The 27,292-nt window shown below is 63.8% G+C and overlaps 1 protein-coding gene across 2 annotated transcripts; it reads right to left on the bottom strand.

Annotated features, from left to right (window-relative positions):
• Positions 1–59: 59 nt before the first annotated feature.
• On the bottom strand, positions 60–24,070 carry IL17RE (interleukin 17 receptor E). Of its 2 annotated transcripts, none has more exons than XM_048858752.2 (16): positions 23,931–24,070; positions 17,955–17,970; positions 17,183–17,338; positions 16,808–16,914; positions 16,370–16,493; positions 15,791–15,930; positions 15,496–15,564; positions 14,815–14,881; positions 13,708–13,889; positions 7,651–7,698; positions 6,927–6,972; positions 4,273–4,421; positions 4,058–4,126; positions 2,594–2,645; positions 1,899–2,006; positions 60–1,468 (listed from the first exon to the last, which is right to left on the bottom strand). In XM_048858752.2, the coding sequence occupies exons 1-16, from the start codon at positions 24,033–24,035 to the stop codon at positions 750–752; spliced, it is 2,157 nt and encodes a 718-aa protein (XP_048714709.1). In that variant the 5' UTR covers positions 24,036–24,070; the 3' UTR covers positions 60–749. The 2 variants fall into 2 exon arrangements, with proteins under 2 accessions (XP_048714709.1, XP_048714708.1); XM_048858751.2 differs by lacking the exon at positions 23,931–24,070 and adding an exon at positions 21,994–22,426.
• Between the last annotated feature and the right edge of the window lie 3,222 nt (positions 24,071–27,292).

Genomic DNA, 27,292 nt, shown 5'->3' with positions numbered 1-27,292 from the left:
AGGAGCTCCACAACAGCCCTGCCCTGGCCCCCCCACGGTCGGATGGATCAGCTGAGCCCTCACAGGTCATAACCTCATTTATTCAGTGTCCAGACACCTCCTGCACCCAGCCGGCTGGTGGCTCTGCCTGCCGCGCGAGCTGAGTGGGGAGCAAGTTCTTGCCTGCCGGGCCCCGGGCCGGTTGGGAGTGACGGGCACCGGCCATGCTGTGGGCAGAGCCCCTGAACTGGTCACCTCCCCCGTAAGCCTGCTCCCTCCGCTGGGCAGGGTCACAGGGACAGCATGGCAGGGGGCTCCCCCAGGACTCTGCCCCTCGGGGCCAGGGACAGGGCCAGCCCCACCCCCTCCACAGGGGCCCTGCCCCTCCCCCTCAGGGCCATAGAGTCTCTCCACCCTCACGGCCATGGCAACAGACCCCACAATGGTCACCAGAGGATGAGGCAGACCCTGCCCCATCGCCCCTGCCAGACCCTGCCCCAGGCAGTTTCCCAGCCCCGAGCAAACCCAGGCTCACAGGCTGCCCCTTGTCAGGACACCTGGGTTCTCCTGGGCCCCGTGGCTGCCAGCCCCTTGCAGACACGTTTGGTCTCAGGGGAATGGATGTGGCACCCTGGAGCCCAGCCATGTCCCACCAGCCCCGCTCTGGCAGCTCCAGGGCCCCTGGTGAGGGCTCTGCTCCCCCTGCCAACCACCGCCCCCTGGCCCCTTCCCTGGCCCAGGGCCTTGGCACGTGTCCCACTGCAGCATGCTCAGGGGCAGCAGGGTCTCTGCAAGGTGGGCCTGGCTGGAGGGGCGCAGGGGCTGGGGCCCACAGATCCCACTGGGGGGGCTGGCAGCCTGGCCAGGGGCGCCCCCTTGGGCTGCTGCAGCAGCCGGCACAGCTCCACCCTGCCTTGCAGGCCCTTTCTCTTCTCCGACGCCAGCAGCTTGTGCAGTGGCGGGCGGGGCCAGGGGCAGGCGGGGGGCCGGGTGCTGCCCTGCAGCAGCCGTGCCAGGCCAGCCAGCTCCCGCGGCAGGCGGTAGCAGGGCAGGGGGCACAGGGCAGGCGGCACGTCTCGCCGGCTGCACAGCTCGCCGAAGTAGGCCAGCGCCCAGTCGCCAAGCGGCCCTGCCCCCGCGGCCGCCTGCAGCTCGCTCTGCAGACAGGACATGGCTGCACCGAACAGGTCGTGGGGGTCCGGAGAGCCGCTGCTGCCTGCGGCCGCCCCCCGCCACAGCCGGTACAGCCGGGTGCTGCCCCGACTCCACAGGAGCAGCACGATGCCCTGCTCCCGGGCCACCAGCTCCCGCTGGACGTGGAGCCAGGGCATCACGCCCAGCCGCCCCACGCTGCCCGCCTCCCACAGGTCCAGCCGCACGTCGCAGCCCAGCACCGAGCGCAGCATGTCCGCCAAGGCGCAGACCAGAATCTTGTGCTCCTCTGAGTCGGGGGAATAGACCAGCAGGACGGGCCGACGGCCCCGCGGCACTGTGGGGAGAGGGCAGGGTCAGTGGCTGGGCTGCCCCCCGCCCAGGGCTCTGCAGCGGGCGGCTCCTGGGCTAAGTGCTCCAGGCTGCCTGGCTGACAGAGCCCTTCGCCTGGCTGAGCTCCCACGCAGGACCCTCCCCAACGGATCACAGCTCCTGCTCAGCCAGCAAGGCCCCCACCCTGCTCCCTTCCTGTCCAATTGTGTCTACAGCCCCCCAGGATCCCGTCCCCTCCTCTCCCCAGATCCCAGCCCCCAGAGACTCATCAGATCCTGTCCCCTCTGCCCCGCCCCAGATCCAGCCCCCTCCGCCCCCTGGGATCCCAGCCCCTCACTGGCTCCTTGCCCCAACCCCCCAGGGATCCCAGCCTCTCTGCCCCCCAGGATTCTGACCCCCACCCACTCTGGCACCCCAGCATCCCAGCCCCTCACCTGTGGCGAGTTTCCGGAGGCTCCGGTAGTTCAGCAGCAGGACGGTTCCCAGCAGCCCCAGAGCCAGGGCCAGCCCCAGGGTGAGCAGCCCAAAGCGCTTGCGAGCAACTGGAAGAGAAGTGGGGTGAGAGGTGCTGTCCAGTGCTGCCTTCTGGTCCTACAAGCTCATGCTTCATCACTGCAGCCGAACAGCGGCAGGGGTCAGGAAGGGATCCCCTTCCCCAGCACATACTCTGGGGTTGGTGTTTTTGGCTCCTTCCTCTGAAGCATGGGGGTGGCCGTGGCTGGAGATGGGGGCACTGGGCAGGGCCGGGGCCCTGAGGGGCACCAAGCGGTCTCCCTCTCAGTGCTGGGCGGCTGGCTCTCGCTCACCTGCTCAGGGGCTAACCGAGCGCTGCAGGGCGTGGGGAAGGAGTCTTCCGCAGGGCAGGGGGCAGTGACCTTGGGGGATTTCGCCTTCCTCTGTGTGTGTGTGTGGGGGGGGCCCTCAGGCGCTGTTCTCTGCTGGGGGCACACGTCAGCCGTGCTCCTGCGGGCTGGGACACCTGGGTCTCACAGCTGGGTCAGTGTGTGGGGGTTGGGTGGGGTTGGGGCTGGTGACCTATGCGGGGGCAGACGGGCACATCTGCTTCCTCCTCACTATGACCTCTCTGCTTCTGGCTGCCCCCTGGGGCTCTGCGTGGGGCCATACTTACCATCTGGGCACAGGAGCTGCTTCCGGGCAAACTGCACGTCGGAGCGCCACACCTGCCAGGCACAGAGAGAGCACGTGGGGGTTTGACACCAAGGGGCTCTGTGATGCGGTGGGGGGAGGGGGGTCCTGTGACCCTGCAGGGGGAGGGGGCAGGGGGCTGTGTGACGTGGCAGGGAGGGGGCTCTGTGATATGACGAGGGCTCTGTGACGCAGAGGCCAGGGGGCTCTGTTAGGATTGCCAGATGTCCGGTTTTCGACCAGAACACCCGGGACCCTGGCGGCTCCGGTCAGCATCACCAACGGGGCCGTTAGAAGTGCAGTCAGAGATGGTGCGGGGCTAACGCAGGCTCCCTACCTCTCCTGGCACCGCGCTGCACCCCAGAAGCAGCCAGCAGCAGGTCCAGCTCTTAGGTGGGGGGGAGCCTCCTGCCCCCCAAAACGGAGCCTGACTGAGGGATCCTGTTCTCTGTACCTACAAGCTCTGTGTTAGACCATGTTCCTGTCGTCTAATAAACTCTGTTTTACTGGCTGGCTGAGAGTCCCGTCTGACTGCGGAGTTGGGGGGCAGGACCCTCTGGCTTCCCCAGGACCCCGCCTGGGCGGACTCGCTGTGGGAAGCACACAGTGGGGGAGGAGATGCTGAATGCTCCGAGGTCAGACCCAGGAAGGTGGAAGCCGGGTGAGCTGTGTGTCCTGCAGACAGGCTGCTCCCAGAGAGACTTCCCCAGAGTCCTGCCTGGCTTCGTAGGGAGCAGGTCCAGAGCATCGCCCGGGGAATCCATGACAGGCGGTGCCTGCGGGCAAGAGCAGCGTGCGGAGCCTCCTGGCCCCCTCACCTAGGAGCTGGACCTGCTGCTGGCTGCTTCCAGGGCGCAGCGCGATGCCAGGACAGGTAGGGAGCCTGCCTCTGACCGAGAGCCGCCCGAGATCAGCCCGCTCCCCAACCCTGAGCCCCCCCACCCAAACCTGGAGCCCCCTCCTGCACCACAAGCCCCTCATCCCCAGCCCCACCCCAGAGTCCGTACGCCAGCTGGAATCCTCACCCCCTCCCGCACCCCAACTCCCTGCCCTAGCCTGGAGCCCCTTCCTGCACCCTGAAACCCTAATTTCTGGCCCCCTCCCGGAGCCCCCCCCCCAGTTAGAGCCCTCATCACCCCCACACCCCAACCCCCAGCCCAGTGAAAGTGAGAGAGGGTGGGGGAGAGCGAGCCACCGAGGAAGGGGGAATGCAGTGAGCGGGGGCGCCTCGGGGAAGGGGCAGGGCTAGGGTGTTTGGTTTTGTGGGATTAGAAAGTTGGCAGCCCTAGGCTCTGTGGTGTGGAAGGGGTCCTGTGACCCTACGAGGAGGGGGCTGTGTAATGCCAGACGCTCAGATACTATGGTGATGGGCACGAACATAAGAATGGCTGGGTAAGGTGAGGGCAGAGCCATCTGAACAGGGCAGCAGCAGGGGTGGGGGCCTTACCAGCACACAGCCCCCCAGGATCTGCACCGGCAGCAGCAGGGTCAGCTCCCTGGGTCCAGAGCTCTCTGGCTGCAAACCAAGAGGGACGCCATTAACCAAAGAGCACCCCCTCCCCCTCCCTGCCCCCTAGCTGGGCACAGGGGGCTCCGATCCTGCCCATGGCCTGCGAGCACACAGGGTCCCAGGGCGCCAGGCCCCTGGGCCAAGCCACTTACGCTTGTGACGGTGTAGACGGGCACCTCTGGTTCACAGCGGCTCCCCTGCCACCGGCACAGGGCTGCGCTGAAGGATGCCGGGACAGTGGAGGTCACATGCAGGAGAAGCTGCAGGAACCGGACGCTCAGGGACACATTCCAGGCAGCGTCTACAGGGAGAAAACAGGAGGGCTCACTCAGGGGCCCTCCCGGGGCCTGCAGGGCCCTGGCTCTCATGCGAAGCAGGGCCAGGCCTGGCCAGCACCAGCAAGGGAGAGGTTAGTCAGTGCCAGGGACGTGTAGGCAGCTGTGTGTTATTTGCACTTATGCTACGTTGTGTAACTAGGAGCCAGCCTCCCAGCAGGCTTTGCACTCATGCCAGCAGAGAGCGGGCATGAACAAGCAGGTGACCCGTGCAGGGCCTCCAGCAGGAGCGAGGGCCCAAGATGTGTGGTTTGGGAAGGGTCGCACACTGCAGAGCGTGCTCAGCACAACTCACAGAGACAACTGCGGGACAGGGGAACTAAGGTCCCGGGACACAGGGCTTGTCTGTTTGCTGGAAACAAAGGGTAGAATATCCCGGGTTCCTGTGATCCCTTTGTAAGCTGCAGTGCTCCTCCCCAGATTGGGTAAAGCATTAACCCTTCCTGCACTGAGCTGATCTCCCTTGGTCAGACTGAGCTGAGGTGACAGCTTATCACTAAAATAAGTGAATCCTCAACGGAGACACCCAAGAAAAACACAGGAGGCTGGAGGGAGTGAAGCTCAGCAGGGGGCGCTCTCCCCCGGCAGGCAGGGCTGGCCCCAGGGGGCGCTGTGCTGCGGGGAGCGGGGCGGGGGCTCAGCAGGGGGCGCTCTCCCCCGGCAGGCAGGGTGGGCCCCAGGGGGCGCTGTGCTGCGGGGAGCGGGGCGGGGGCTCAGCAAGGGGCGCTCTCCCCCGGCAGGCAGGGCTGGCCCCAGGGGGCGCTGTGCTGCGGGGAGCGGGGCGGGGGCTCAGCAGGGGGCGCTCTCCCCCGGCAGGCAGGGCTGGCCCCAGGGGGCGCTGTGCTGCGGGGAGCGGGGTGGGGGCTCAGCAGGGGGCGCTCTCCCCCGGCAGGCAGGGCTGGCCCCAGGGGGCGCTGTGCTGAGGGGAGCGGGGCGGGGGCTCAGCAGGGGGCGCTCTCCCCCGGCAGGAAAGGCTGGCCCCAGGGGGCGCTGTGCTGCGGGGAGCGGGGCGGGGGCTCAGCAGGGGGCGCTCTCCCCCGGCAGGAAAGGCTGGCCCCAGGGGGCGCTGTGCTGCGGGGAGCGGGGCGGGGGCTCAGCAGGGGGCGCTCTCCCCCGGCAGGCAGGGCTGGCCCCAGGGGGCGCTGTGCTGCGGGGAGTGGGGCGGGGGCTCAGCAGGGGGCGCTCTCCCCCGGCAGGCAGGGCTGGCCCCAGGGGGCGCTGTGCTACGGGGAGTGGGGCGGGGGCTCAGCAGGGGGCGCTCTCCCCCGGCAGGCAGGGCAGGCCCCAGGGGGCGCTGTGCTGCGGGGAGCGGGGCGGGGGCTCAGCAAGGGGCGCTCTCCCCCGGCAGGCAGGGCAGGCCCCAGGGGGCGCTGTGCTGCGGGGAGCGGGGCGGGGGCTCAGCAGGGGGCGCTCTCCCCCGGCAGGCAGGGCAGGCCCCAGGGGGCGCTGTGCTGCGGGGAGCGGGGCGGGGGCTCAGCAGGGGGCGCTCTCCCCCGGCAGGCAGGGCAGGCCCCAGGGGGCGCTGTGCTGCGGGGAGCGGGGCGGGGGCTCAGCAGGGGGCGCTCTCCCCCGACAGGCAGGGCGGGCCCCAGGGGGCGCTGTGCTGCGGGGAGCGGGGCGGGGGCTCAGCAGGGGGCGCTCTCCCCTGACAGGCAGGGTGGGCCCCAGGGGGCGCTGTGCTGTGGGGAGCGGGGCGGGGGCTCAGCAGGGGGCGCTCTCCCCCGGCAGGAAAGGCTGGCCCCAGGGGGCGCTGTGCTGCGGGGAGCGGGGCGGGGGCTCAGCAGGGGGCGCTCTCCCCCGGCAGGCAGGGCGGGCCCCAGGGGGCGCTGTGCTGCGGGGAGTGGGGCGGGGGCTCAGCAGGGGGCGCTCTCCCCCGACAGGCAGGGCTGGCCCCAGCATGGAGAAAGGGGGTGCTGTGGGGCAGGTGCCATTGTTCTCAGGAGAGAACCCCCCTTCCCCTTAGCCAGACACCATGATGATGGGAAGCAGCCCCAACTGCTCGTGTCAGGCCCTGGTGCTTTGTGTCATGTGGGGATGGGAGCCCTGGCTCCCCTCCTGCCCACAGGAGGTGCTGTTCTGTGCAGTGCTGCCAGGCCGTAGCTCCCGCCCAGAGCAGGCTGCATCCTGGGGCTGGGGGAGCCATTGCTGCGCTCAGGGAGCTCAGAGGCGTGGGTGGCGCAGGGAACTCAGCCCGCGGGCACGGGGGGACCTGGCACAGCCAGGTTGTGCAGGGGGAAGTTGTCAGTCTAGGGCTCAGCTGAGCTGCTGGTGCACTGCACCCACCCTTCCCTGCCCCCCCAGTCCCCGTGCCCAGCAGACCCTGAACCAGCCCCAAGAGCCCTGTGGGGCACCAGGCCCCGTTGCCAGCCTCTTGCAGGGGTGTGGGGCAGCCGGCGACCCGGTATGGCTCTGGGCCCCCAGCCCCCCGAACACCCCGCAGTCCCCACTGCAGAGCGGCAGGGCAGGCTCACCTGGCCAGTGTGGGCACTCCACGTGGCTGCTGTTGCCGTAGGAGAACTGGAGAGAAACAAGGAAAGTCACCGGAAAGGCCCTGCCTGGAGAGGGTGTTTGAGGGAGGCCGGGCCGGGGGTCAGCACTCGCCAGCGGACCCCTCTGGCTGGGCACTGAGAGCGGAGGCTGCTCACGCTCCGCTGAAGGGCACGGCACGGGAAGCTGCCCGGCACTAGGGCACACCAGCCCCTGCTGACCCCAGCCCGTTCCCGCGGACGCTGGGCAGGGCGGGGAATGGGGCTCGGGGGCCCATCAGCCCCTCTGGGTCGGCTCTGGGGCAGGGCTGGAGCCATTCCTCTGTAAGGTGGCACCGCAAGGGGCATCAACATGGGGCTGGGCTTCCCTTACCCACCGGGGGCCTTGGTCAGCGGCTGCCTGCCCTGTGTGAGACAAGGGCCCAGCTCTGCAACCCCAGCCTGCTCTGCCCCGACAGCACACGCCTGCCTGCCGCTTCCCAGCTGGCGACAGAGGGCAGGGGCCAGGGCTCTGGCTCTTACCTGGGCAGGATCCCCTGCAAGGAGGCCCTAGGGTCTCTGGTGGGGGTACCAGGAAGGGCAGGGTGGGTCACGCTGGCACTGGGTTCAGCGTGTGGCTCAGGGGAGCCACCCAGCCAGAGATCCCAGTGAAGCACCAGGACTCCTGCCAGTGGGGGGGCTCAGCCGGGGGGCACGCGGGGGGGCTCACCTTGAAGCAGAGCAGAGGGTGAACATCCACCTTCTCCACGGTGTAGGCCTAGACCAGAGCAGAGAGCATGTCACAAACTACCAGCACCCCCCCCACCTCCTGGGGGACCCCCCCACCTCAGCTCCCCCACCTCCCTGGGGGGCCCAGCCCACCTCTTCCACCTCTTGGGGGGACCCCCCCACCTCCCTGGGGGGCGGTGCACCTCCCCCACCCCACCATCCTGTCCCCAGCTCCCAGAGGCCCCGGGCCAGCCCTGGGAGAAGCAGGTCACCTTGCAGGGTGGCGCTGCAGAAGCAGTTGGATGGGGAGAGGCAGCTGCTGCAGCTGGGGGACCTGGGGGTGGGAGTCCGTTGGGGGCGGGAGTCAGCCCAGGCCAAGCCCTGCCCCTCATGCAACATGGGGAGCCTGCCCACTCTGGTAGGGGGCCTAGGCTGGGGGAGACTCCACTCCACGTCCCTGGCCTGGAGGGGACAGCCCACAGGGGCCCCCCACCACTCAGTCCCCGGAGCCGAAGCCCATCCCAGCTGACCTACAACTGCCAGAGCCCAGGGACGGCTCTCAGGGGAAGCCCCAGGGGTCTGCAGCCCATCCCTTTGGGGGGACAGTGAGTGCTCGTGGCAGGGCCCCAGGGCCAGGCAGGCTCTGGGCCCAGCACTGGAGGAGAGGTGCCTGCAGCCCCAGGTACCCCTGGGGCAGTGGGATGGGACAGAGGCCCCTCCAGCTCGCCTCACCCTTCAGAGACTGAGAGATTCATTGTGATCCCCTCATCTGACCCCTGTGTAACAGGCCAGAGCCCTGCCCCCCCGTAACCCCTAGAGCAGAGCTGTTAGCATTGTCCGCTCCTCACTGAACCAGTGCCAGGGATGGAGAATCTGCCACCATCCTGGGAAACTGGCCAGCAGTTAAAAACATACGCCTCATTTCCCGTCTGACTTTCTCTGGCTTCACCGCCCGGCCCTGGGGCTGCGTCTGACCTCCCTCTGCTCGACTGAGCAGCCCATTAGCAAACCTGTTCCCCACAGAGACACTAGCTGACAGCCCCACAAATCTTGTTCTTTGGGGAATTCTGGGCACTTGGTTTTATCCATGTGGGGGTGGGGCAGGGGGCATGTTGCAGAACAAACCCACATCTACCCTGCAGCAGCAGACCGTGTCCCGCAGGGCTGGGTCCAGGTGTGGGAAGCTGGGCCCACGACCAGGTGCAGGGGATGGCAGAGCTGCTTGGAGGGGGTGAGCACCTGAGCAGCCCTACGCACCACATTACAACACCCAAAGCAGGGGCGGGGAGGAAGGTCTCCCTTCCAGCTGTTGATTTGGTTTATATCGTGTTATTCGTATTCGCAATAACCATGGGACTGGGGTCCAGGCAGCCCTGAACCTGCTCTGTTAAGCTGCATGGACGGAGCTCCTTGAGCCGTCGCTGTAAGGTGTTTTGTGAGCCTTTAATGCCCCTCGTGGCTCCTCTCTGAGCCCTCCCCATTCGCCAACAGGCGCCTGGAACTTGCCCCAGGCCCCAGCAGCGGTCACCCCCGTGCCAAACATGGAGGGAAAATCACCTCTGCTTTTCCCCCGAGAGCGCCCTGTTTATGCACCCAGGGTGGCACTAGCCTGTTTGGCCAGAGCGTCACATGGGGAGCTCATGTTCAGCTGGTTACCCCCCCCAAATCTTTTTCAGTCCCTGCCCCCAGCACACAGCCCCCTAGCCGTGGCCGACGTCCTCTGTTCCTAGATACACACATTTACATTTAGCCGTAGTAAAACCGCCCAGTAACAGTGGAGAGTTATGCCAGCAGAGCTGGCAGTGGAGACCAAGCCACAGTGTTTGCTTGAGCCCACCTTGCCCCATGATCCAGACCCAGACTGCTCTGTGCCAGTGACCTGGCCTCTGCGTTATTTATCGTTCCCCCCGTTTGTCTCATCTCCAAGCTTCATCAGTGGTGATTTCATGTTTTCTTGTAGGTCATTAATGAAAATGTTAGTTAGCGTAGGGCCAAGAACTGATCCTTGCAGGACCCCATTAGAAACAGACCTGCTCACTGCGGACTGCCCGTTTACAGTTACATGGAGACCTATCAGTTAGCCAGTTTTCAATCAATGGAACATGTGCTATGTTCATTTTATATCATTCTTGTTTTCTAATCAAAATGTTGATGCTCTAGAGAAGCCTAAGGGCTGGTCTACACAGGGAACTTACATGGCATAGCTGCGTCTCTCAAGGGTGTGAAAAAGCCACCCGTGAGAGATGTAACCATGCAGAGCTAACCCCTGGTGTAGACAGTGCTGGGTCGATGGAAGAATTCTGGCAACCTAGCTGCTTTCCCACGCTGCCATCTACCACTCCTGGCGGCATCGGTGGCATCTGGACTGAAGTACTGCAGCCATGCAGCGACAGCCGTGCTGCTAGAGCATGTTAAACGTAGACAAACCCTTCACCTGTTACATACGCTTTCTTCCAGGCCTCTGCAATTTGCCCACTGTTCCAAGACTTATTGAAAATCAGCACTAAGGGTACAGTTTGCTGCTTAGCATGCTGTTTTAAACCTCTTGGATGTTTGTTACCTGGAACTGCTGATTTAAAAATGTCTAACTTTAGTAACATCTTGCAATACTAGTGGAATAAAAGTTATCTTCATCGTGTGATATGACTACATCATCTGTTTTTTCCCCCAAATATAGAACAGAAATATTTATTGAACACTTCTGCCTTTTCTCCATTATTATTAATAATTCTATCATTTCCATCTAGTAGTGGACCAATACCATTGTTAAAATTCTTTTGCTCTTAATCATCTTAAAAAACTCTCTCTTATTGTCCTTAACTCTGCTGGCCATAGATTTTTCCTTGTGTACCTTTGCTTCCCTTATCAATTTTCTACAATTCCCAGCTTCCGATTTATATTCATTACTGTAAACTTCCCCTTTCTTCTGTTTGTTATGTGTATCTATATCATTCATTTTCTGTAGCTGCCATCGTCTTCCTTCTAAACCAGGTCAGTTTGTTAACCAACAAGGCTTTTTGGGGCATCTAGCAAAGTGTTCTTAAACAATTCCCAGCTGTCATTCACATTTTTTTTTATTATTCTTCCTCTCAGCTGATTTGGCTCATAATTATTTTCAGCTTTGTAAAATTAGCCCTTTTAAAGTACCTAGTATCTAACACACTGGTCTGGACTTTATTCTGTTTGCACATCATAAATGTGACCAGTTCATGCTCACTTGTATCCATTAATGTTTAGCGCTGTGATCAGTTCCTCTGTATCTGCAAAGACGAAGTGGAATATAGAACTCCCCCGATTGGATGCAAGGCTTTTCTGGTTAAAGCTCGACTCTTCTAAGTGTTCTAAAATCTACAAGATCCCTTGCATTGCCGTGAACCGTGGTGTACCTCACAGAGGAGCAGAGTTCTGTAAGCAGTCCACAGTTAGGGCCATTTGACCACGGAATTCCTGAGCTACAGCCCCAAAACTCCCAGCCTCTTTTAAAGTGGAGAGATTCTGACAACCTTTCTTGGCTCACAGCTAGAGCTCAAACCAGGGCTCAGATCACTGCGCCAAGGTACCCAGCACTCGAGGGCCACCCCAACAGAGGGCACGGCCCACCCAAACTTTCAGGGCAAATCTAATTAAAACGTGGTTTCAAACAAATGAAGCTCGTCACAGTCAGCACATTGCAAGCCTCCTGTGCCGACCCCCAAGGGCAGATGTGAGGAAAGGAGTAAACAGGGCTGCTAGCCTTCAAAGCTCCAGGGGATGTGCAGTCATTCTTTGAACCTGAGCCAGCTAGCCACGTGAGGCCAGGCCCCAGGCAGGCCAGGCATCTGGAACAGAGGAGCTGGCGTATTGCCGAAATCCAGCTCCAGCAAGCTGCTTGTTCATTTATTTGGGGGGAGGCGGGGGGGGAGGAGGTGTAATCAAAGTATTTTTGTAATAAATAAAGTTCCCCCTGCGAGTGCTTGCTAGCATGGGAGGGGCATTTTAGGGGGTGGAAGAGTGGGGGTCATAGGGGTCAGAGGGACTTGGGGCTGTATTGAGCGGAAGGGGAATAAATGGGGATGGGTGGTAGGGAAAGTGAGAGGAGCTGGGAAGTGAGGGACACATGGGGGTGAGTGATGGGGGGCCCCATATTCTCCTTCTAGGTGGGTGCCAGGATCTGGGGTGTCTGTGAGCTGGGGGCCTGTGACCAAGTGGAGTTTTATTCACCTTGTTATGTTGCATGAGAGTCTCACTGTTCTGTGCGAATACTGTGTGTGCCTCAGTTTCCCTGTGTGCTGCACCAGTACTGGGGTGGTGGGAACTGGGGGTGTGATTTTGCTGAGGCTCTCAGGGAAGGTGAGCCTGCCCAGCTGTTTGCAGCTGTGTAACCTGAGACCCAGGAGGGGGTGCAACCCGGTGACACCTTTTGCCCGGAAAGCGAGACAAAGAGAAGGGGGAACAGCAATGGGGGGGGAGGTGTTGGAGGTGGGGTGGCTGGAGGCTGGCAGTCTGGGTGGGGAGACTGGAAGAGTGAGAGTCCAGGGCGTCTGGCCCAGGACTCCCAAGATGGACTTCACTGAAAGTCACTGATTTCTGTGCTAACGAGCTCTGTTCTATGCTGTGTTCCTGTCGTCTAATAAACCTTCTGTTTTACTGGCTGGCTGCGAGTCCCGTCTGACTGCGGAGGTGGGGGGCAGGACCCTCTGGCTGCCCCAGGACCCCGCTTGTGGGAAGTGCATGGTGGGGCGGGGGATGCTGAATGCTCCGAGGTCAGACACAGGAAGGTCGTGCCCTGGGGACAGTCTGCTCCGAGAGAGGAGGCTCCCCCAGAGTCCTGCCTGGCTTCATAGGGAGCAGTTCCAGAGCATCGCCCAGGGACTCCGTGACAGGGCCCCTGCCCCCGAGGTGTGTCCGAGCTCTGCTCCCTGCCCTCTTGTGTGTGCCCCACACTTTGGGGGATTCCTACCCACCTATGGGGGGCTGACCTGGCCTCTTACACACCCTTGTGTCAGCCAGGGTCTCAGGGCATGCCTTTCGTGGAGGGGGCTGAGCCCCTCTCTCTACCCCCATGTGAAATGGGATCTGCGGGGGTCTCTGTGCCACTCTCCCAGTCTCCACTGCATGCACGCCAGGATCTGGGCAGGCCTCTGCCCATCTATGGGAGTCAGCCCCCCACACACACACACACTTCCTGTGCTCCTCATGGAAACCAGGTTCTTCAGGTGGAGGGGCTTGCCTCATGGTGGGGATCTGAGCCCCACTCCGTACCCCCCATGTGAGCTGGGAAACCTGCTGTCCTGATCTCCCTCTGTGTGTAAGTAACAGGCAGGCTCGGAGCACCTGCTGAGAGCACACTGCGGTGTTGGGGGGAGCTAAGAACAGGCACCCTGGACACATACCAGAAACGCTTACACACTGGAGAGGGGGGCAGGGAACCCCCGGGGGAAATCTGAGAATGAACCATGAGCATATGGGAACATCTGCCTCCCTCGGTCACTTTATGATTCTACTTTGTTGTGGGGAAATCTGAGGACGGCAGATTCTCCAGAAGGGCCTGACATGGATTCTGAGCGGCGAATGCTTGCGGGGCGGGGAGGGGAGGGGTGCCCAGGCAGGTGGGACTAGGAAAAGAGGGGTTGGATCTGCAGCAAGGGATGGATGGGGCATTATGGGGAGGGGGATAAATGGAATGGGTGGTAAGGGACGGAGGAGGGGTTGGAGCCTCAGGCAAGGGGGAATAGGGCGGGATTGGGGGAATGGCAGGGGAGAAGACTGGAGGAGTTGGAGAATATGAGGGGTAGCAGAGGGGTGGGGGTGGGCCTGTGAGCCCTGAATTCCCCCCTTCCATATGTGTTCTGAGAGCTGGGGGACCCTGCTCCTCTTGGGGTGCTAAGCCCCTCTCCCTGCCCGCAGGGGCTCTGCCCTTCACGCTGCAATGCTGTAGCGGTTTGAGTGTTGCTGGGCTCGGTGCTCTGGGGGGGCTCGTAATTGCACGGGCACTGCAGGACCCAAGCTTTCGCCCGACTCCCAGGCCGGCTCAGTCCCGCAGCACGAGCCCCCCACAGGGACTGCCGTGCTCTCTTACCTGGTTGGACTCCATGGCTGTGGAGTTGGGGATACTGTGGCAGGCCCCGGTGTCACTCTCCTTCCAGCACAGGGTGGCGGTCGGGTGGAGCGGGCAGCGGGCACTCAGCACCATGACCATGGTCGCCTCACTGCTGGCACTGTAGTCATGGAACTGCATGGACGCCCACAGTTCAGGGCCATCTGTGGGGCAGAAAGGCATCAGCCAGAGGCACTGGCAGGCTCAGCCCCAATCGCCTGCACAGCCCGACCTACACCCTGCCTCAAGCCCCACACCCTGCATCACCAGCACAGCCAGGGGCCCCAGTGCCTGGGTCTGGCAGCTACAGACTAGTTTGCCCTCGGGTGTCATGTGAGGTCTGTACCAAAGCCAGCGTCCCCCGGTGCTCACGGCCCCTGCGAGGTGTCTGGGCAGGTGACATGGATGGAGACCCGGGTATATTGCGTCCTAAAGCTCCGTCACTGGGGCATGGCTCTGGTCACCCGGACAGTGACTTGGCTCTCCCCAGTGCAAGCTCAGTGCTGATCGGGAGCCTGCAAAGGCTCCGGGGGGGCGCTAGCCAGGGGGTGTTGGGCTGGGTGCGAGGGCAGCGCGGCTCGTCTCCCGCACGGAGCCGGGCCCAGCCTGTCGCTCTGATGGGACGCTGACCAGTCCAGCCAGGCAGGGCCTGGCACGTTATGTCCCTCTGCTGTATGGCCCACCCGTGGGCACTCCCTCTGGGCAGGCCAGCGCTGCGCTTTGCTATGGTACCGGCTGGCACTGGACACCGGGCCAGGCCGCGGACCATGTGGGCGCTCGGGGCACTGCACCCATGGGAGCAGCGGAGCTGTGAATCCTGCCAGCGCCCAGAGGCCCAGGTGCCCCAGGGAGATGCTGGGGGCTTGGCAGGTGCCTTCACCAGGCTACCATGCTTGCCATGCTGCCGGCAGGGCTTGTGCCGCCAGGGCTGGGAGGTCGGGGTGCTGAGTCAAGCAGCACACGCAAGGCTCAGGGCAGGGGCAGACCCACCCCCTGGACTCCAGCCCCAGCCCCAGCCTCTGCCCCAGGGCTCCAGCCCCCAACCCAGGAACTCCCGAAGGCCGGCATGCCCCAGCCCAGGCCACTCACAAGCTGCTGGCTGGGCCTGGAAGGGGCACAGCTTGGTGCGGAGGCTGTCGCGGTGCAGGTAGGAGGCCTGAGGAGCCAAGGGATCAGATGCTGAGTAAGTGGCCGCACAGGACCCCCCAGCCCCAGCGCCCAGGCCCCCCCCTCCCCGGACCCCCGCACCTCCCCCCCGGCCCCAGCACCCAGGCCCCCCCCTCCCCGGACCCCCGCACCTCCCCCCCGGCCCCAGTGCCCAGGACCTCCCCTCCCCGGACCCCCACACCTCCCCCCCGGCCCCAGTGCTCATGCCCCATCCTCCCCCCAGGCCCCAGTGCCCAGGCCCCCCCCTCCCCGGACCCCCGCACCTCCCCCCCGTCCCCAGCGCCCAGGACCTCCCCTCCCCGGACCCCCACACCTCCCCCCGGCCCCAGCACCCAGGCCCCCCGCACCTCCCCCCCCGGCCCCAGTGCCCAGGACCTCCCCTCCCCGGACCCCCACACCTCCCCCCCAACCCCAGTGCTCAGGCTCCATCCTCCCCCCAGGCCCCAGCACCCCCCCTCCCCGGACCCCCACACCTCACCCCGCCAAACCAGCAGCCAGGCTCTGTCCTTCCCGGACGCCCGCCCGAGCGCCCAGGCACCCTCTCCCCTGCCCCACGCGAGTCGCTGTCGGGCCAGAGCAGGGGCTGGGGGCCGGCAGACGTACCTCAATGCAGAGACAGGGCAGCAGGAACTCATAGGGCAGCACAACGCTGTGACCGCCCGACACCAGCGCCTGCAGGCAGGGAAGGAGGTGGCAGAGGTGAGGGTGGCAGAGCCCAGCCAGGCCCCCAAGGGGCACTGGGACCCTGTGCCCACCCTTGGCACCCCCGGGTACGGCCGGGCTCCCTGCTGGAAGGGCAAGTGCTGGAGGTGCCCCCGGCCCATCAACTGCGGGGCCCCTCCCCTTGGGCTGGCCGCCCCCGCCCGCTTGGGGGGCCCCTTGGGGCCGTGCCCCTCACCTGTCGGGGAAAGGGGGTGGACAGCTCCTCGCACTCCAGGGCCAGTTGGTGGCACAGCCGTACGGTCAGGTCAGGACCCTCAGGCACCAACACCTCAATGGCCCGAGCCTCCGGGCGCCAGGCGTAGCTGAACTCGGGGCCTGCAGAGGCAGAGAAGGCAGGGGATGGGCAGCACAGTGCAGCTCGTGCCCACGTGCGCCAGCCTGTGTGGGCCCTGCCCCCCAGCACAGGGAGCCCTGACTCACACCGGCAGACGAGCAGCCACGGGGGGCGGCCAGGAGCCGGGGGCGGCAGCTGCTGGGCCAAAGCCAGCTCAGCTTCGGGCCTGGGACCAGCCGTGCTCCAGAGGCAGCCCCAGGGCCACGCTGCCTTGGGCCTCAAGACACAGCACTGCACCCCCAGAAAGACCTCGCTCACAGCCCCCCCGTGCTCCCCCACAGCAACCCCGAGAGACAGCCCCCACAGCCCCTTTCACCGAGAGCTGGTGAGCAGCAGCCCTTCCCATTTCTACCTGGACCCGGGTCTCTGCAGGGAGGTGGGATTTCCAGCACCTGAGGAGGGAGACCCCCCTTGTCTCACCTGCTGGCTCTGCAGGGACCAGGTGGCTCTGGTTCAGGCTCAGCCCCCGGTCAGGGACGGTGCCAAGCGAGACCAGAACACGGCGCCCGCTCTCCACCGGGAAACAGTCAAACTGCACCTGCCACTGCAGGGAGAGCACAGGGTGAGCCCCTGCCAGCGCCCCCCCGAGCACCCCTCCCCTCACTCTGCAAGCCAGCCTTCCCCCACCCTGCCAGCCCCCCCACCTCCGGAGCCTCCCCCTGCCTCTCCCCCAAGAGCTCCCTTCCCCCCCAGCACTGCCGTGGGAGCCCCCCGCCACCCCAGGAACCCCCGCAGTCGTCCCCCCCCGTCCCCCGGTGCAGGCACGGCTCCAGGGGCACCAGGCCTTGGGATTGGCACCGCGCAGCTGCCAAGGAGGGAATGAGCCAGGAGCCCTGGGCGTGGTCTGCGCTGACTCACCAGGGAGCCTGCAGCCTCCGGGTGCCGCCTCCAGACCTGCAGCCAGCTGGCCCTGTTGGAGCCCAGCACCAGGAAATCCAGCTGCAGCCCACAGACGCTCCCCAGCCCTGGGGGAGAGAGAAAGGGGTGAACTCCAAATTCACAGCAGGCCCTACCAAGGGCCCCTCTGCAGCACCCCACCTCCTGGGGAAGCTCCCCAGCCCACACCGAAGCCAGCCCTATGGGTCCCCCTCCCCGGGGTCATTCCCAGGAATTCTGCGAGTGTCCCTAGCCTGAAGGGGGGTTCAGACAGGGCCCAAACTCCACGGTCATGGGGCCAAGCAGGGCCCCAGGAACCCACTCTAAAACGGGGTTCAGGTGTGGCGGGCCACCTACCTGCGGTGTGCAGGGCCAGGCGCACGCGCACACACGGCTGGCAGTCGTGGGAGGCCTGGCACAGCCGGGCTGTGCTCAGAGCTAGGGCTGGAGGGGACAGGGCTGCTCCATCCTGCTCCTTCTGGTGGCACCGGGGCCTGGGGAGGGCACCGTCCGCTGGAGGAGAGGAGAGCGGTTAAAGGCAGCCAGGACCCACCCGGGCCTTCCCAGTGCAGCTGCCTCCCAGCCCTCTCCATGGCATGTGCCCATCACCATGCCCGCCGAGCAGGGATCTCCTGGTCACCCTCTGTGGCAGGCAAGGGCTGGCTGGGTCGTGCCCAGCACTTACATTCCCCAGCGCTCTGCACTCCAGACACGTGGGGCAACCCCAACCTCGCCAGACCCCCGCTGGGTCCCCCCCTGGGGCACCACCCCACCCCCACAGTGCAGGGACCCGGCGCTGCACGGGGGTCAGCATTGACAGTGAGGGGGAGAGAACCCCACTGAGTCCCCCCCCTGCAACTTGGCAGCCCCTCCGCCCCGCAGCCCGGTACCCCTAGCGCACGCCGGGGCCGGTGCTGACTGCATGGGAGTGGCACCATCACTGAACGCAGCGTCTGGGTTTCCTTGGCGGACTCCAAGTCTTGCCCCATCCCACCGCACCCCAGCTCGGCGGAGACGGGACCCAGCCCCAGTGGAAGGAGGGAGGGACTGAGCAGTGCTGCTCCCTAGCACCCTAGCTGCCCCCTGCCTACCCCACAGCCAGCACCACTAACAGAGCGGATTTACTTACCCCTGACTCTGCAGGCCTGTGAGCAAAGGACAAGAAGCTGGGTTAGTGCAGGAGGCCTTGAACAACAGATAGCACCCAGCACCCCCGCCCCCCGGCAGTCCCCAGCACCCCTCACCCCGGTGGTCCCTGGCACCCAGAGCCACCCCCACGCGATCCCAACCCTGGCGGCCCACAGGGCCCAGCACCCCCAGGAGTATTATGCTCCGGGAAAGCTGCAGTGGTTTATCTCCACTCCCAGCAGACTCCCCTGGCCGAGCAGTGCAGGGCTGAGACTGGGGGTTCAGCACTGCCTCCCCGGGCTCTGACCAGCTGAGCCGCCCTGCCCCAGGCAGGGCTCAGGCCTCCTGCTGGGCCCACGGCAGGGCGCTGAGTGCCTGGCCCATGTTCCGCTGGCTGCCCTGACGGGCCTGCGGGTAGGCACCAGGCCGCGGGAGTACAGGCCTGCAGCACAGCTGGGTGAAGGACAGCTCTCCATGCAGGTGGGATGCCAGCGTGAGCGACGGGCCCCAGGCCCGTGGGCTCAGGAGAAGCAGGCACTGGGGTCCCTCCAGCAGTGACCTGCAGAAGTACCAGGCTTATTTCCAGGTTGGGGGGAAGTGAGCGGAATCAGGCACGGTTCATAGGTGCAGCCAATAACTGTCTCGGGAAGAGACTGGTCTCCTGGCCCTAGCCAAGGTCTGACCCTTGGTCAGGGCACCAACAGTTTGCTAAGGGGGTAAGAGGTGAACTCGTGCAGCGTCCAGTGCTAATTCCTGCCTGCCCACACCGGAGCGACTACCATGGGTCGAGGCAGCCCCGCGTTAGTGCCTGGATGTGGGGACCTGCCTTTAGGGAGCCACATTTCGAGCACCTGAAACACCATTCGGCCTTTGGAGCGAATCAAGACCTTTATGGTCAAACTATCGCCGTCAACACCCTGTGCAAACAGTCATTCCAAGTGGGGAGCCCCCAGCGGGACCCCGGGGTGTTCAGGGCAGGGCCAACCCCAGCGGCTTTCTGGACTCATGAGCAAGCTAACAGGCCCCTTCGCTTCTCTAACTCCCAGCCTGCGTCCCAGACAGGGTCACTGCCTGTCACGGAGTCCCTGGGCGATGCTCTGGAACTGCTCCCCATGAAGCCAGTCAGGACTCTGGGGCAGTCGCCTTTCTGTGAGCAGCCTGTCTTCAGGACACACAGCTCACACAGCTTCCACCTTCCTGGGTCTGACCTCGGAGCATTCAGCATCCTCTGCCCCTCCGTGCGCTTCCCCCCAGCGAGTCCGCTCAGGCGGGGCTCCTGGGGAAGCCAGAGGGTCCTGCACCCCAACTTCGCAGTCAGATGTGACTCTCAACCAGCCAGTAAAACAGAGGGTTTATTAGACGACAGGAACATGGTCTAACACAGAGCTTGCAGGTGCAGAGAACGGGACCCCTCAGCTGGGTCCATTTTGGGGGGCAGTGAGCCAGACAACCACGTCTGCACTTCACTCCATGTCCCAGCCAGCCCCAAACTGAAAACCCCCTCCAGCCCCTCCTCCTCTGGGCTTTGTTCCTTTCCCGGGCCAGGTGGTCACCTGATTCCTTTGTTCTCCAACCCTTCAGCTCTCACCTTGCAGGGGGGAAGGGCCCAGGCCATTAGTTGCCAGGAAACAGGGTGTCGGCCATTCTCTGTGTCCAGACCCCTGCACACACCTGCCCTCTAGGGCTCTGCAATGATCATACACCCTTACCCCACCCCCTAGATACTTAAGAACCGCCTAGGGGAAACTGAGGCACCCCCCCACTATTCAGAGGAAACATTAAGAACAGTCCCACTTCGTCACATCTCTCCCCCCTTCGAGATCGAACTGAGCGGGGTCACTTTAGCCGGTGACCTGGGGAAGTTCGAAGCTGTTCCCATGGATGCCCCAGCATCTCTCCCATTCCTTGGTAGGAGTTACACCAGGCCCTTCCAGTTTCACGCCCTCCCTTAGGTCAGGGGTGGTCGATAGCACTCGCAGGCCGCATGTGGGAAGGTTTATGCAGCCCATGCCCTTTGGCCACCCCAAGAATGTCTCCCCATTGACCATCACCTTCTGCTCCCACTGGAGGTCCGGGTGGCCTGGCCCCAGGAAACTCCACACAGACATATAGGTTGGGGTCAGGAGTGGGAGCCTGTCCACATCCCCAACCATCTGGCTGACGGAGTCTATGGCCTTGGGACCCAGCAAGGGAGCTAGACACCGGGGCTTTTCCGCAGGGTCCCCTTGGTTGAAATCACCAGCCTGCTCAAAGGCAGTGAGGTGGGCATCCACACACCCCCCCTCCTTAACCAGGGGCAGCAATTTAGTCTCGAGGTTCCCTGCGGAACTGGCCCCCCAGGATCTATCCCCACTCACCCCTGGGAGGTCCCCTAGGCCTCTCCACCCCACCACCGCCAGTTCATGCTGCTGCTGCTTCTGCAGCTCTTTCTCGGGCTCTCGCTGTCTCCCACGGTCCTCTTGCTCTCTCAGACTCAGCTCCAATCCCGTCCGTCTCGATCCCCGGATGGGGAACCCGATCGTGAATACCCCCGTCTGGTCGGGGACAGGAGTCTTGACGATGCCTGGCTCCCACTCCAGCTGCTCCCAGATCCTGCTATAGCCCCAGTTGGGGTCAGGAATCTGTTCCTTAGAGCGGTCATCCTCCTCCAGCTGCACGATTAACTCTGCTTTGGTGAACTTTCCAACGCTCAACCCTCTCTTTTTGCACAGGGTTACAATGTCCTTCTTAAGGAGACTGTGACAGGCCATCACTCCGCTCCTCCTAAGTTGTTGTGGACTCACAGGCCCATGTGTTCTCAGCTCCCCACGGTTTCCAGGGAGAACCCCTAGTGTGCCAGCCCTTCTCGAGGTCACCACCTCTTTGCCAGGGTCGAGCTGCAGACTCCTCCGCCCCTTGGACTGCTCGCTGCAATCCCCAGGGGAACCCTGTTACTGCAAAAGTCCTTCTCTCTCCCCGGGCCAAGCTGCAGGCTCCTCCGCCCCTGAGACTGCTCACTGCAGTCCCCAGGGGGACCCCATTACTGCACAGTCCTTCTCGCTGGTCACACACTCCCAGGGGTTAACCGCCCCCCGAAACCGCTCCTCTCTGAGCCTTCAGCAGGCCTGGTCCTCGGCAATCCCCCTTCGTGTTACTGCTCCCCAGTCACTTACTGCAGGAAGCGCCATCCACGGGGTGCAGTACATCCCACCGCTACCACCAGTTGTCACGGAGTCCCTGGGCGATGCTCTGGAACTGCTCCCCATGAAGCCAGTCAGGACTCTGGGGCAGTCGCCTTTCTGTGAGCAGCCTGTCTTCAGGACACACAGCTCACACAGCTTCCACCTTCCTGGGTCTGACCTCGGAGCATTCAGCATCCTCTGCCCCTCCGTGCGCTTCCCCCCAGCGAGTCCGCTCAGGCGGGGCTCCTGGGGAAGCCAGAGGGTCCTGCACCCCAACTTCGCAGTCAGATGTGACTCTCAACCAGCCAGTAAAACAGAGGGTTTATTAGACGACAGGAACATGGTCTAACACAGAGCTTGCAGGTGCAGAGAACGGGACCCCTCAGCTGGGTCCATTTTGGGGGGCAGTGAGCCAGACAACCACGTCTGCACTTCACTCCATGTCCCAGCCAGCCCCAAACTGAAAACCCCCTCCAGCCCCTCCTCCTCTGGGCTTTGTTCCTTTCCCGGGCCAGGTGGTCACCTGATTCCTTTGTTCTCCAACCCTTCAGCTCTCACCTTGCAGGGGGGAAGGGCCCAGGCCATTAGTTGCCAGGAAACAGGGTGTCGGCCATTCTCTGTGTCCAGACCCCTGCACACACCTGCCCTCTAGGGCTCTGCAATGATCATACACCCTTACCCCACCCCCTAGATACTTAAGAACCGCCTAGGGGAAACTGAGGCACCCCCCCACTATTCAGAGGAAACATTAAGAACAGTCCCACTTCGTCACACTGCCCGCCTACCTAACGCAGGCGCCTGTGGGCCTCTTCTGCCACCCACTCACTGGGCAGACGGCCAGGGGCTGCAGGGAAGGGCTGGCTGCCCCACACCACTTACTGGCTGTGGGGTGAGGGGCAGGCTGAGAACTGAGCAGGCCGAGGACAGCCAGGAAGTCCAGAGGCCAGGCCTGGCACTTAACTTGTGGAACTCCTTGCCAGAGGATGTTGTGAAGGCCAAGACTATAACAGGGTTCAAAAAAGAACTAGATAAGTCCACAGAGGGTAGATCCATCAATGGCTATTAACCAGGATGGGCAGGGAGGGTGTCCCTAGCCTCTATTTGCCAGATGCTGGGAATGGGCGAGGGGATGGATCACTTGTTCTGTTCATTCCCTTTGGGCCACCTGGCACTGGCCACTGTCGGCCAACAGGATACTGGGCTAGATGGACCTTTGGTCTGACCCAATCTTGCCCTTCTTATGTTCTTATGGCATGGTCAGGCCACAGAGCCAGAAACAGACACACGGCCCCCTGGGAGCCCCCCCACAGAGAACAGTGCTAAACCACCTGTAGTGAGGAATCCATCCCCTCCCCCACATGGGATCCCAGGGAATCCACCCCTCTTTTCCCCCCCTCCCTGGCAGTACCCAGCATCAGCTGCTCCCAGGCAGGAACAGGAGCCCCCCTGGCATTTCTGGAACACTCCCCTGGCCCCAGCAGCACGTGCCTGGCTCACGCACAGCTCTGCCCACACACGGTAACCACGGGCACCCTCATTCTTCACACAGTGTCCCTGAGCTCACGCTTGGCTTCACGGATTCCATGTGGCAGTAAGTTCCACTGGCTAGTTACGCCCAGTGTAAAGAGGTTCCTTTCCTCCATTTTAACCTGCTGCCCAGGTTTCAGTCCTACGTCCCCAGGCCAGCAGGGACCACTGTGAACAACTGGTCCAACCCCCACACCCAGCACAGGGCAGAGACCTGCCGTCCAGTAACCGCTAGAGCAGGGCTGTTAGCAAACACCAGCTCCCCACTGAACCATGGCCAGGGACGGAGAATCCTCCACCCCCGCAAGGAAACTGTTCTAATTCCCCTACCTGTCCAAAATTGGCACCTGGAGGCGTGTAGCATCAGCCTCCAGCCCCAGGGTCGGGTACCCCTTCGCTGCCCCTCACCCACGATTTGTTCCCCAGTCGGCCCGGACACGCTGGGGTCCCTCACCCCGGCCCGGCTCGTGGCGGAGTTAACCAGACTGAGCTCCTTGCCTCTGTCACGACAAGGCAGGTTTCTGACCCTCTAAGACCCTCTAATCGCTTCCATGGCCCCTGCAATGTCGAGCTGACCTCTGCCCTGTGGCCAGGCAAGCGGATTAATGGCGCTGGGTCCCTCCCCCTCCAGGGTTTGTCCTGGTCTCATTTTACCCCATTTCTTGCTAGCTGCTAGACCAGGCGTAATGAAACAACCCGGCTGCTTACGGCACCTGCCACCCCGTCAACCAAATTGTCTTCATCCCTCCGACCGGACCCAAGCCTGGAGTCCCGGGGCCCTGGCGCTTCCCTGGCCACACCGAACACACACAAGCAGGCCTTTTCGATCACCTGCTGTGGGGCCATGACTTCAGCTAACACCCAGACTCCACTTACACCCGCCCGTGCCCAGGTGGGGTCAGGCCTAGACCCCTACAAGCGCGCCCCAAACCCCTGGAGCCCCCCAGCGCCTCAGGGCGCCCCCGTTCCTTGCGGCCAGCGTTCACACGGGGCTGCGATGACACGCGGTTTGCCTGTGCCAGGTCACAAAGCGACACCTGAGCCGGCCGCTGCACGACGCCGCCGCCCGCCCCAGCCCCCCCGGGGCGCTGCCCAGCCCCGGCTGGTTCTCGTCCGGCGCCGGGGAGAGCCCAGCCCTGCTCCCCGGGCGCCGCTGGCCGGCGAGCTGGGCACGGCCCCTGCCGCCGCCCCGTCCGCGGGGTGCCCGGGCTCCGGCAGCGGCGGGGTGCCCGGGCTCGGCCCCGCGGGGGGCCCTGGGCGCCAGGACCCCGCGCCCCCCCGGTCCTTACGAAGTTGGCGGTGACGCGGGGGCGCGGCGCTCCGGCGCGGGGCCCGGCCAGCAGCAGGGCGGCGGCCAGCAGGAGCAGCGGGGCGCCGGGCGCGGGGCGCCCCATCAGCGGGGCTGGCACATGGCGGCGCGGGGCGCGCACGGCCCCGGCCCCGCAGCGCCCGCCCCCCGGCCGGGCCGGCTCCGCCACATTCCGGCCCGCCCCAGTTAATCATCGCGGGGCGGGGCCGGGCCGGGCCGGGCCGCCCCCCGGCGCCCTCCGCCCCCGCAGCCCCGGACCGGGCTCCCCCCGCCCCCGGAAAGCGGCCCCCGCCGCAGTGCTGCGGCCCAGCTACCTGGCGGCCCCCAGGTGCGGCGGGGGTGCCCGGAGCGGGCAGCCCAGGCGGCAGGGGGACAGCTGGTGCAAGGGGGAAGTTAAGGTGCAAGTTAAGGAAGTATGGGCTGGATGAATGCACTACAAGGTGGGTAGAAAGCTGGCTAGATTGTCGGGCTCAACGGGTAGTGATCAATGGCTCCATGTCTAGTTGGCAGCCGGTGTCAAGTGGAGTGCCCCAGGGGTCGGTCCTGGGGCCGGTTTTGTTCAATATCTTCATAAATGATCTGGAGGATGGTGTGGATTGCACTCTCAGCAAATTTGCGGATGATACTAAACTGGGAGGAGTGGTAGATACGCTGGAGGGGAGGGATAGGATACAGAAGGACCTAGACAAATTGGAGGATTGGGCCAAAAGAAATCTGATGAGGTTCAATAAGGATAAGTGCAGGGTCCTGCACTTAGGACGGAAGAACCCAATGCACAGCTACAGACTAGGGACCGAATGGCTAGGCAGCAGTTCTGCGGAAAAGGACCTAGGGGTGACAGTGGACGAGAAGCTGGATATGAGTCAGCAGTGTGCCCTTGTTGCCAAGAAGGCCAATGGCATTTTGGGATGTATAAGTAGGGGCATAGCGAGCAGATCGAGGGACGTGATCGTTCCCCTCTATTCGACATTGATGAGGCCTCATCTGGAGTACTGTGTCCAGTTTTGGGCCCCACACTACAAGAAGGATGTGGATAAATTGGAGAGAGTCCAGCGAAGGGCAACAAAAATGATTAGGGGTCTGGAACACATGAGTTATGAGGAGAGGCTGAGGGAGCTGGGATTGTTTAGCCTGCAGAAGAGAAGAATGAGGGGGGATTTGATAGCTGCTTTCAACTACCTGAAAGGGGGTTCCAAAGAGGATGGCTCTAGACTGTTCTCAATGGTAGCAGATGACAGAACGAGGAGTAATGGTCTCAAGTTGCAGTGGGGGAGGTTTAGGTTGGATATTAGGAAAAACTTTTTCACTAAGAGGGTGGTGAAACACTGGAATGCGTTACCTAGGGAGGTGGTAGAATCTCCTTCCTTTGAAGTTTTTAAGGCCCGGCTTGACAAAGCCCTGGCTGGGATGATTTAACTGGGATTTGGTCCTGCTTCGAGCAGGGGTTCGACTAGATGACCTTCTGGGGTCCCTTCCAACCCTGATATTCTATGATTCTATGACCCCGCAGGGGTGGCTCCTGCCAGGGATCTGGCCCCCAGGTGTCTGCCAGGAGCTGCCCCAGAGACCCCGCAGCAGCACGCAGCTAACACCTGTTTCCTGGCAGCTGGGACACGGGGACCAGGCCTGGGACCCTCGAGTGGAACAAACATCATGGGCAGGGGGTGTAGCCCCCGCTTCCCTCCAGGGCCCCTGGCCTTGCAACAGAGGGGGTCGCTCCCCCCGAGGGAGCGCCCCTCTCCCCCCAGGCCCAGTAGATGCTGATGACAATTATGGCTAGCACCCAGCGGATCAGAGCCCCGGTGCAGGGCACTGCCCCCCTCCCCCGGACAGCCCGTGCCCCAGAAACCTCCCTGTGTCCCCATTGCCCCCTCCCCAGGGCGCTGGCCCCGGACAGCCCATCCCCCAGAAACCTCCCTGTGTCCCCACTTCCCCCCTCCCCAGGGCACTGGCCCCGGACAGCCCATCCCCCAGAAACCTCCCTGTGTCCCCATTGCCCCCTCCCCAGGGTGCTGGCCCCGGACAGCCCATCCCCCAGAAACCTCCCTGTGTCCCCATTGCCCCCTCCCCAGGGCGCTGGCCCAGGACAGCCCATCTCCCAGAAACCTCCCTGTGTCCCCATTGCCCCCTCCCCAGGGCGCTGGCCCAGGACAGCCCATCCCCTAGAAACCTCCCCGTGTCCCCATTGCCCCCTCCCCAGGGCGCTGGCCCAGGACAGCCGGCCCAGGACAGCCCATCCCCCAGAAACCTCCCTGTGTCCCCATTGCCCCCTCCCCAGGGCGCTGGCCCAGGACAGCTCATCCCCCAGAAACCTCCCTGTGTCCCCATTGCCCCCTCCCCAGGGCGCTGGCCCCGGACAGCTCATCCCCCAGAAACCTCCCTGTGTCCCCACTTCCCCCCTCCCCAGGGCGCTGGCCCAGGACAGCCGGCCCAGGACAGCCCATCTCCCAGAAACCTCCCTGTGTCCCCATTGCCCCCTCCCCAGGGCGCTGGCCCAGGACAGCCGGCCCAGGACAGCCCATCCCCCAGAAACCTCCCTGTGTCCCCATTGCCCCCGCCCAGGGCGCTGGCCCAGGACAGCCCATGCCCCAGAAACCTCCCTGTGTCCCCATTGCCCCCGCCCAGGGCGCCGGCCCAGGACAGCCCGTGCCCCAGAAAGCTCCCTGTGTCCCCACTGCCGCCCCCGCCCAGGGCACTGCGTGCGAGCAGGCAGCTGGGACAATGGGAACACGGCGGTTGACCTGGTTTATTTCAGGCTTCCTGTGAGACTGCGGCAGCCTGCACAGAAACCCACACAGCTGGGCGGCACGTGCAGCAGCTGCAGCCTGCTCCTCACACGCTCACCTCCATTCCGGGCGCACGTGGCAGCTGGGCTCTGTCCTGGAGGTCCTGCTGGGTGGGCAGCCTGAGGCCCGGCATCCCCCAGACACAGAGCTGGCAGGGAGCCCCTTGTTTGACAGCAAACAGCCCAGCCCCCAGCACCACTTAGGGAGAAGTCTGTAACATTGGTATGAAGCCTGCATGCCTCAGTTTCCCCTATACATTGTTGCAGGGAGGGGGAGGGCTGTGTGCTCTGGGGCAGGCTAGCAGACAGAGGGAGGGTGTCCCCAGCTGCTTGGGCCTCAATCCCCCTATCAGTGGAGCATGGGGAAGACAATGGGGAATCCAGCACCTGGCAACGAAGATCAGCAGGGGTCTAGGCACTGCCATTCCCAGGGTTTCTGGGAACCCAGCAGCAGGACAGACTCGGGGAGCAGCTAAGGGACACAAATCAATGCAGGGCAGTGAGGGGCATCTGCCCTTTCCCCACCCCCTGGAAGACAGAGTGCTGGAGGCTACATG

The sequence above is a fragment of the Caretta caretta genome, chromosome 7, assembly GCF_965140235.1.
Source record: "Caretta caretta isolate rCarCar2 chromosome 7, rCarCar1.hap1, whole genome shotgun sequence".
Taxonomy (NCBI): domain Eukaryota; kingdom Metazoa; phylum Chordata; order Testudines; family Cheloniidae; genus Caretta; species Caretta caretta.
Note: the sequence above shows the minus strand (reverse complement) of the source record. Positions and strands in the feature narration are given on the sequence as shown.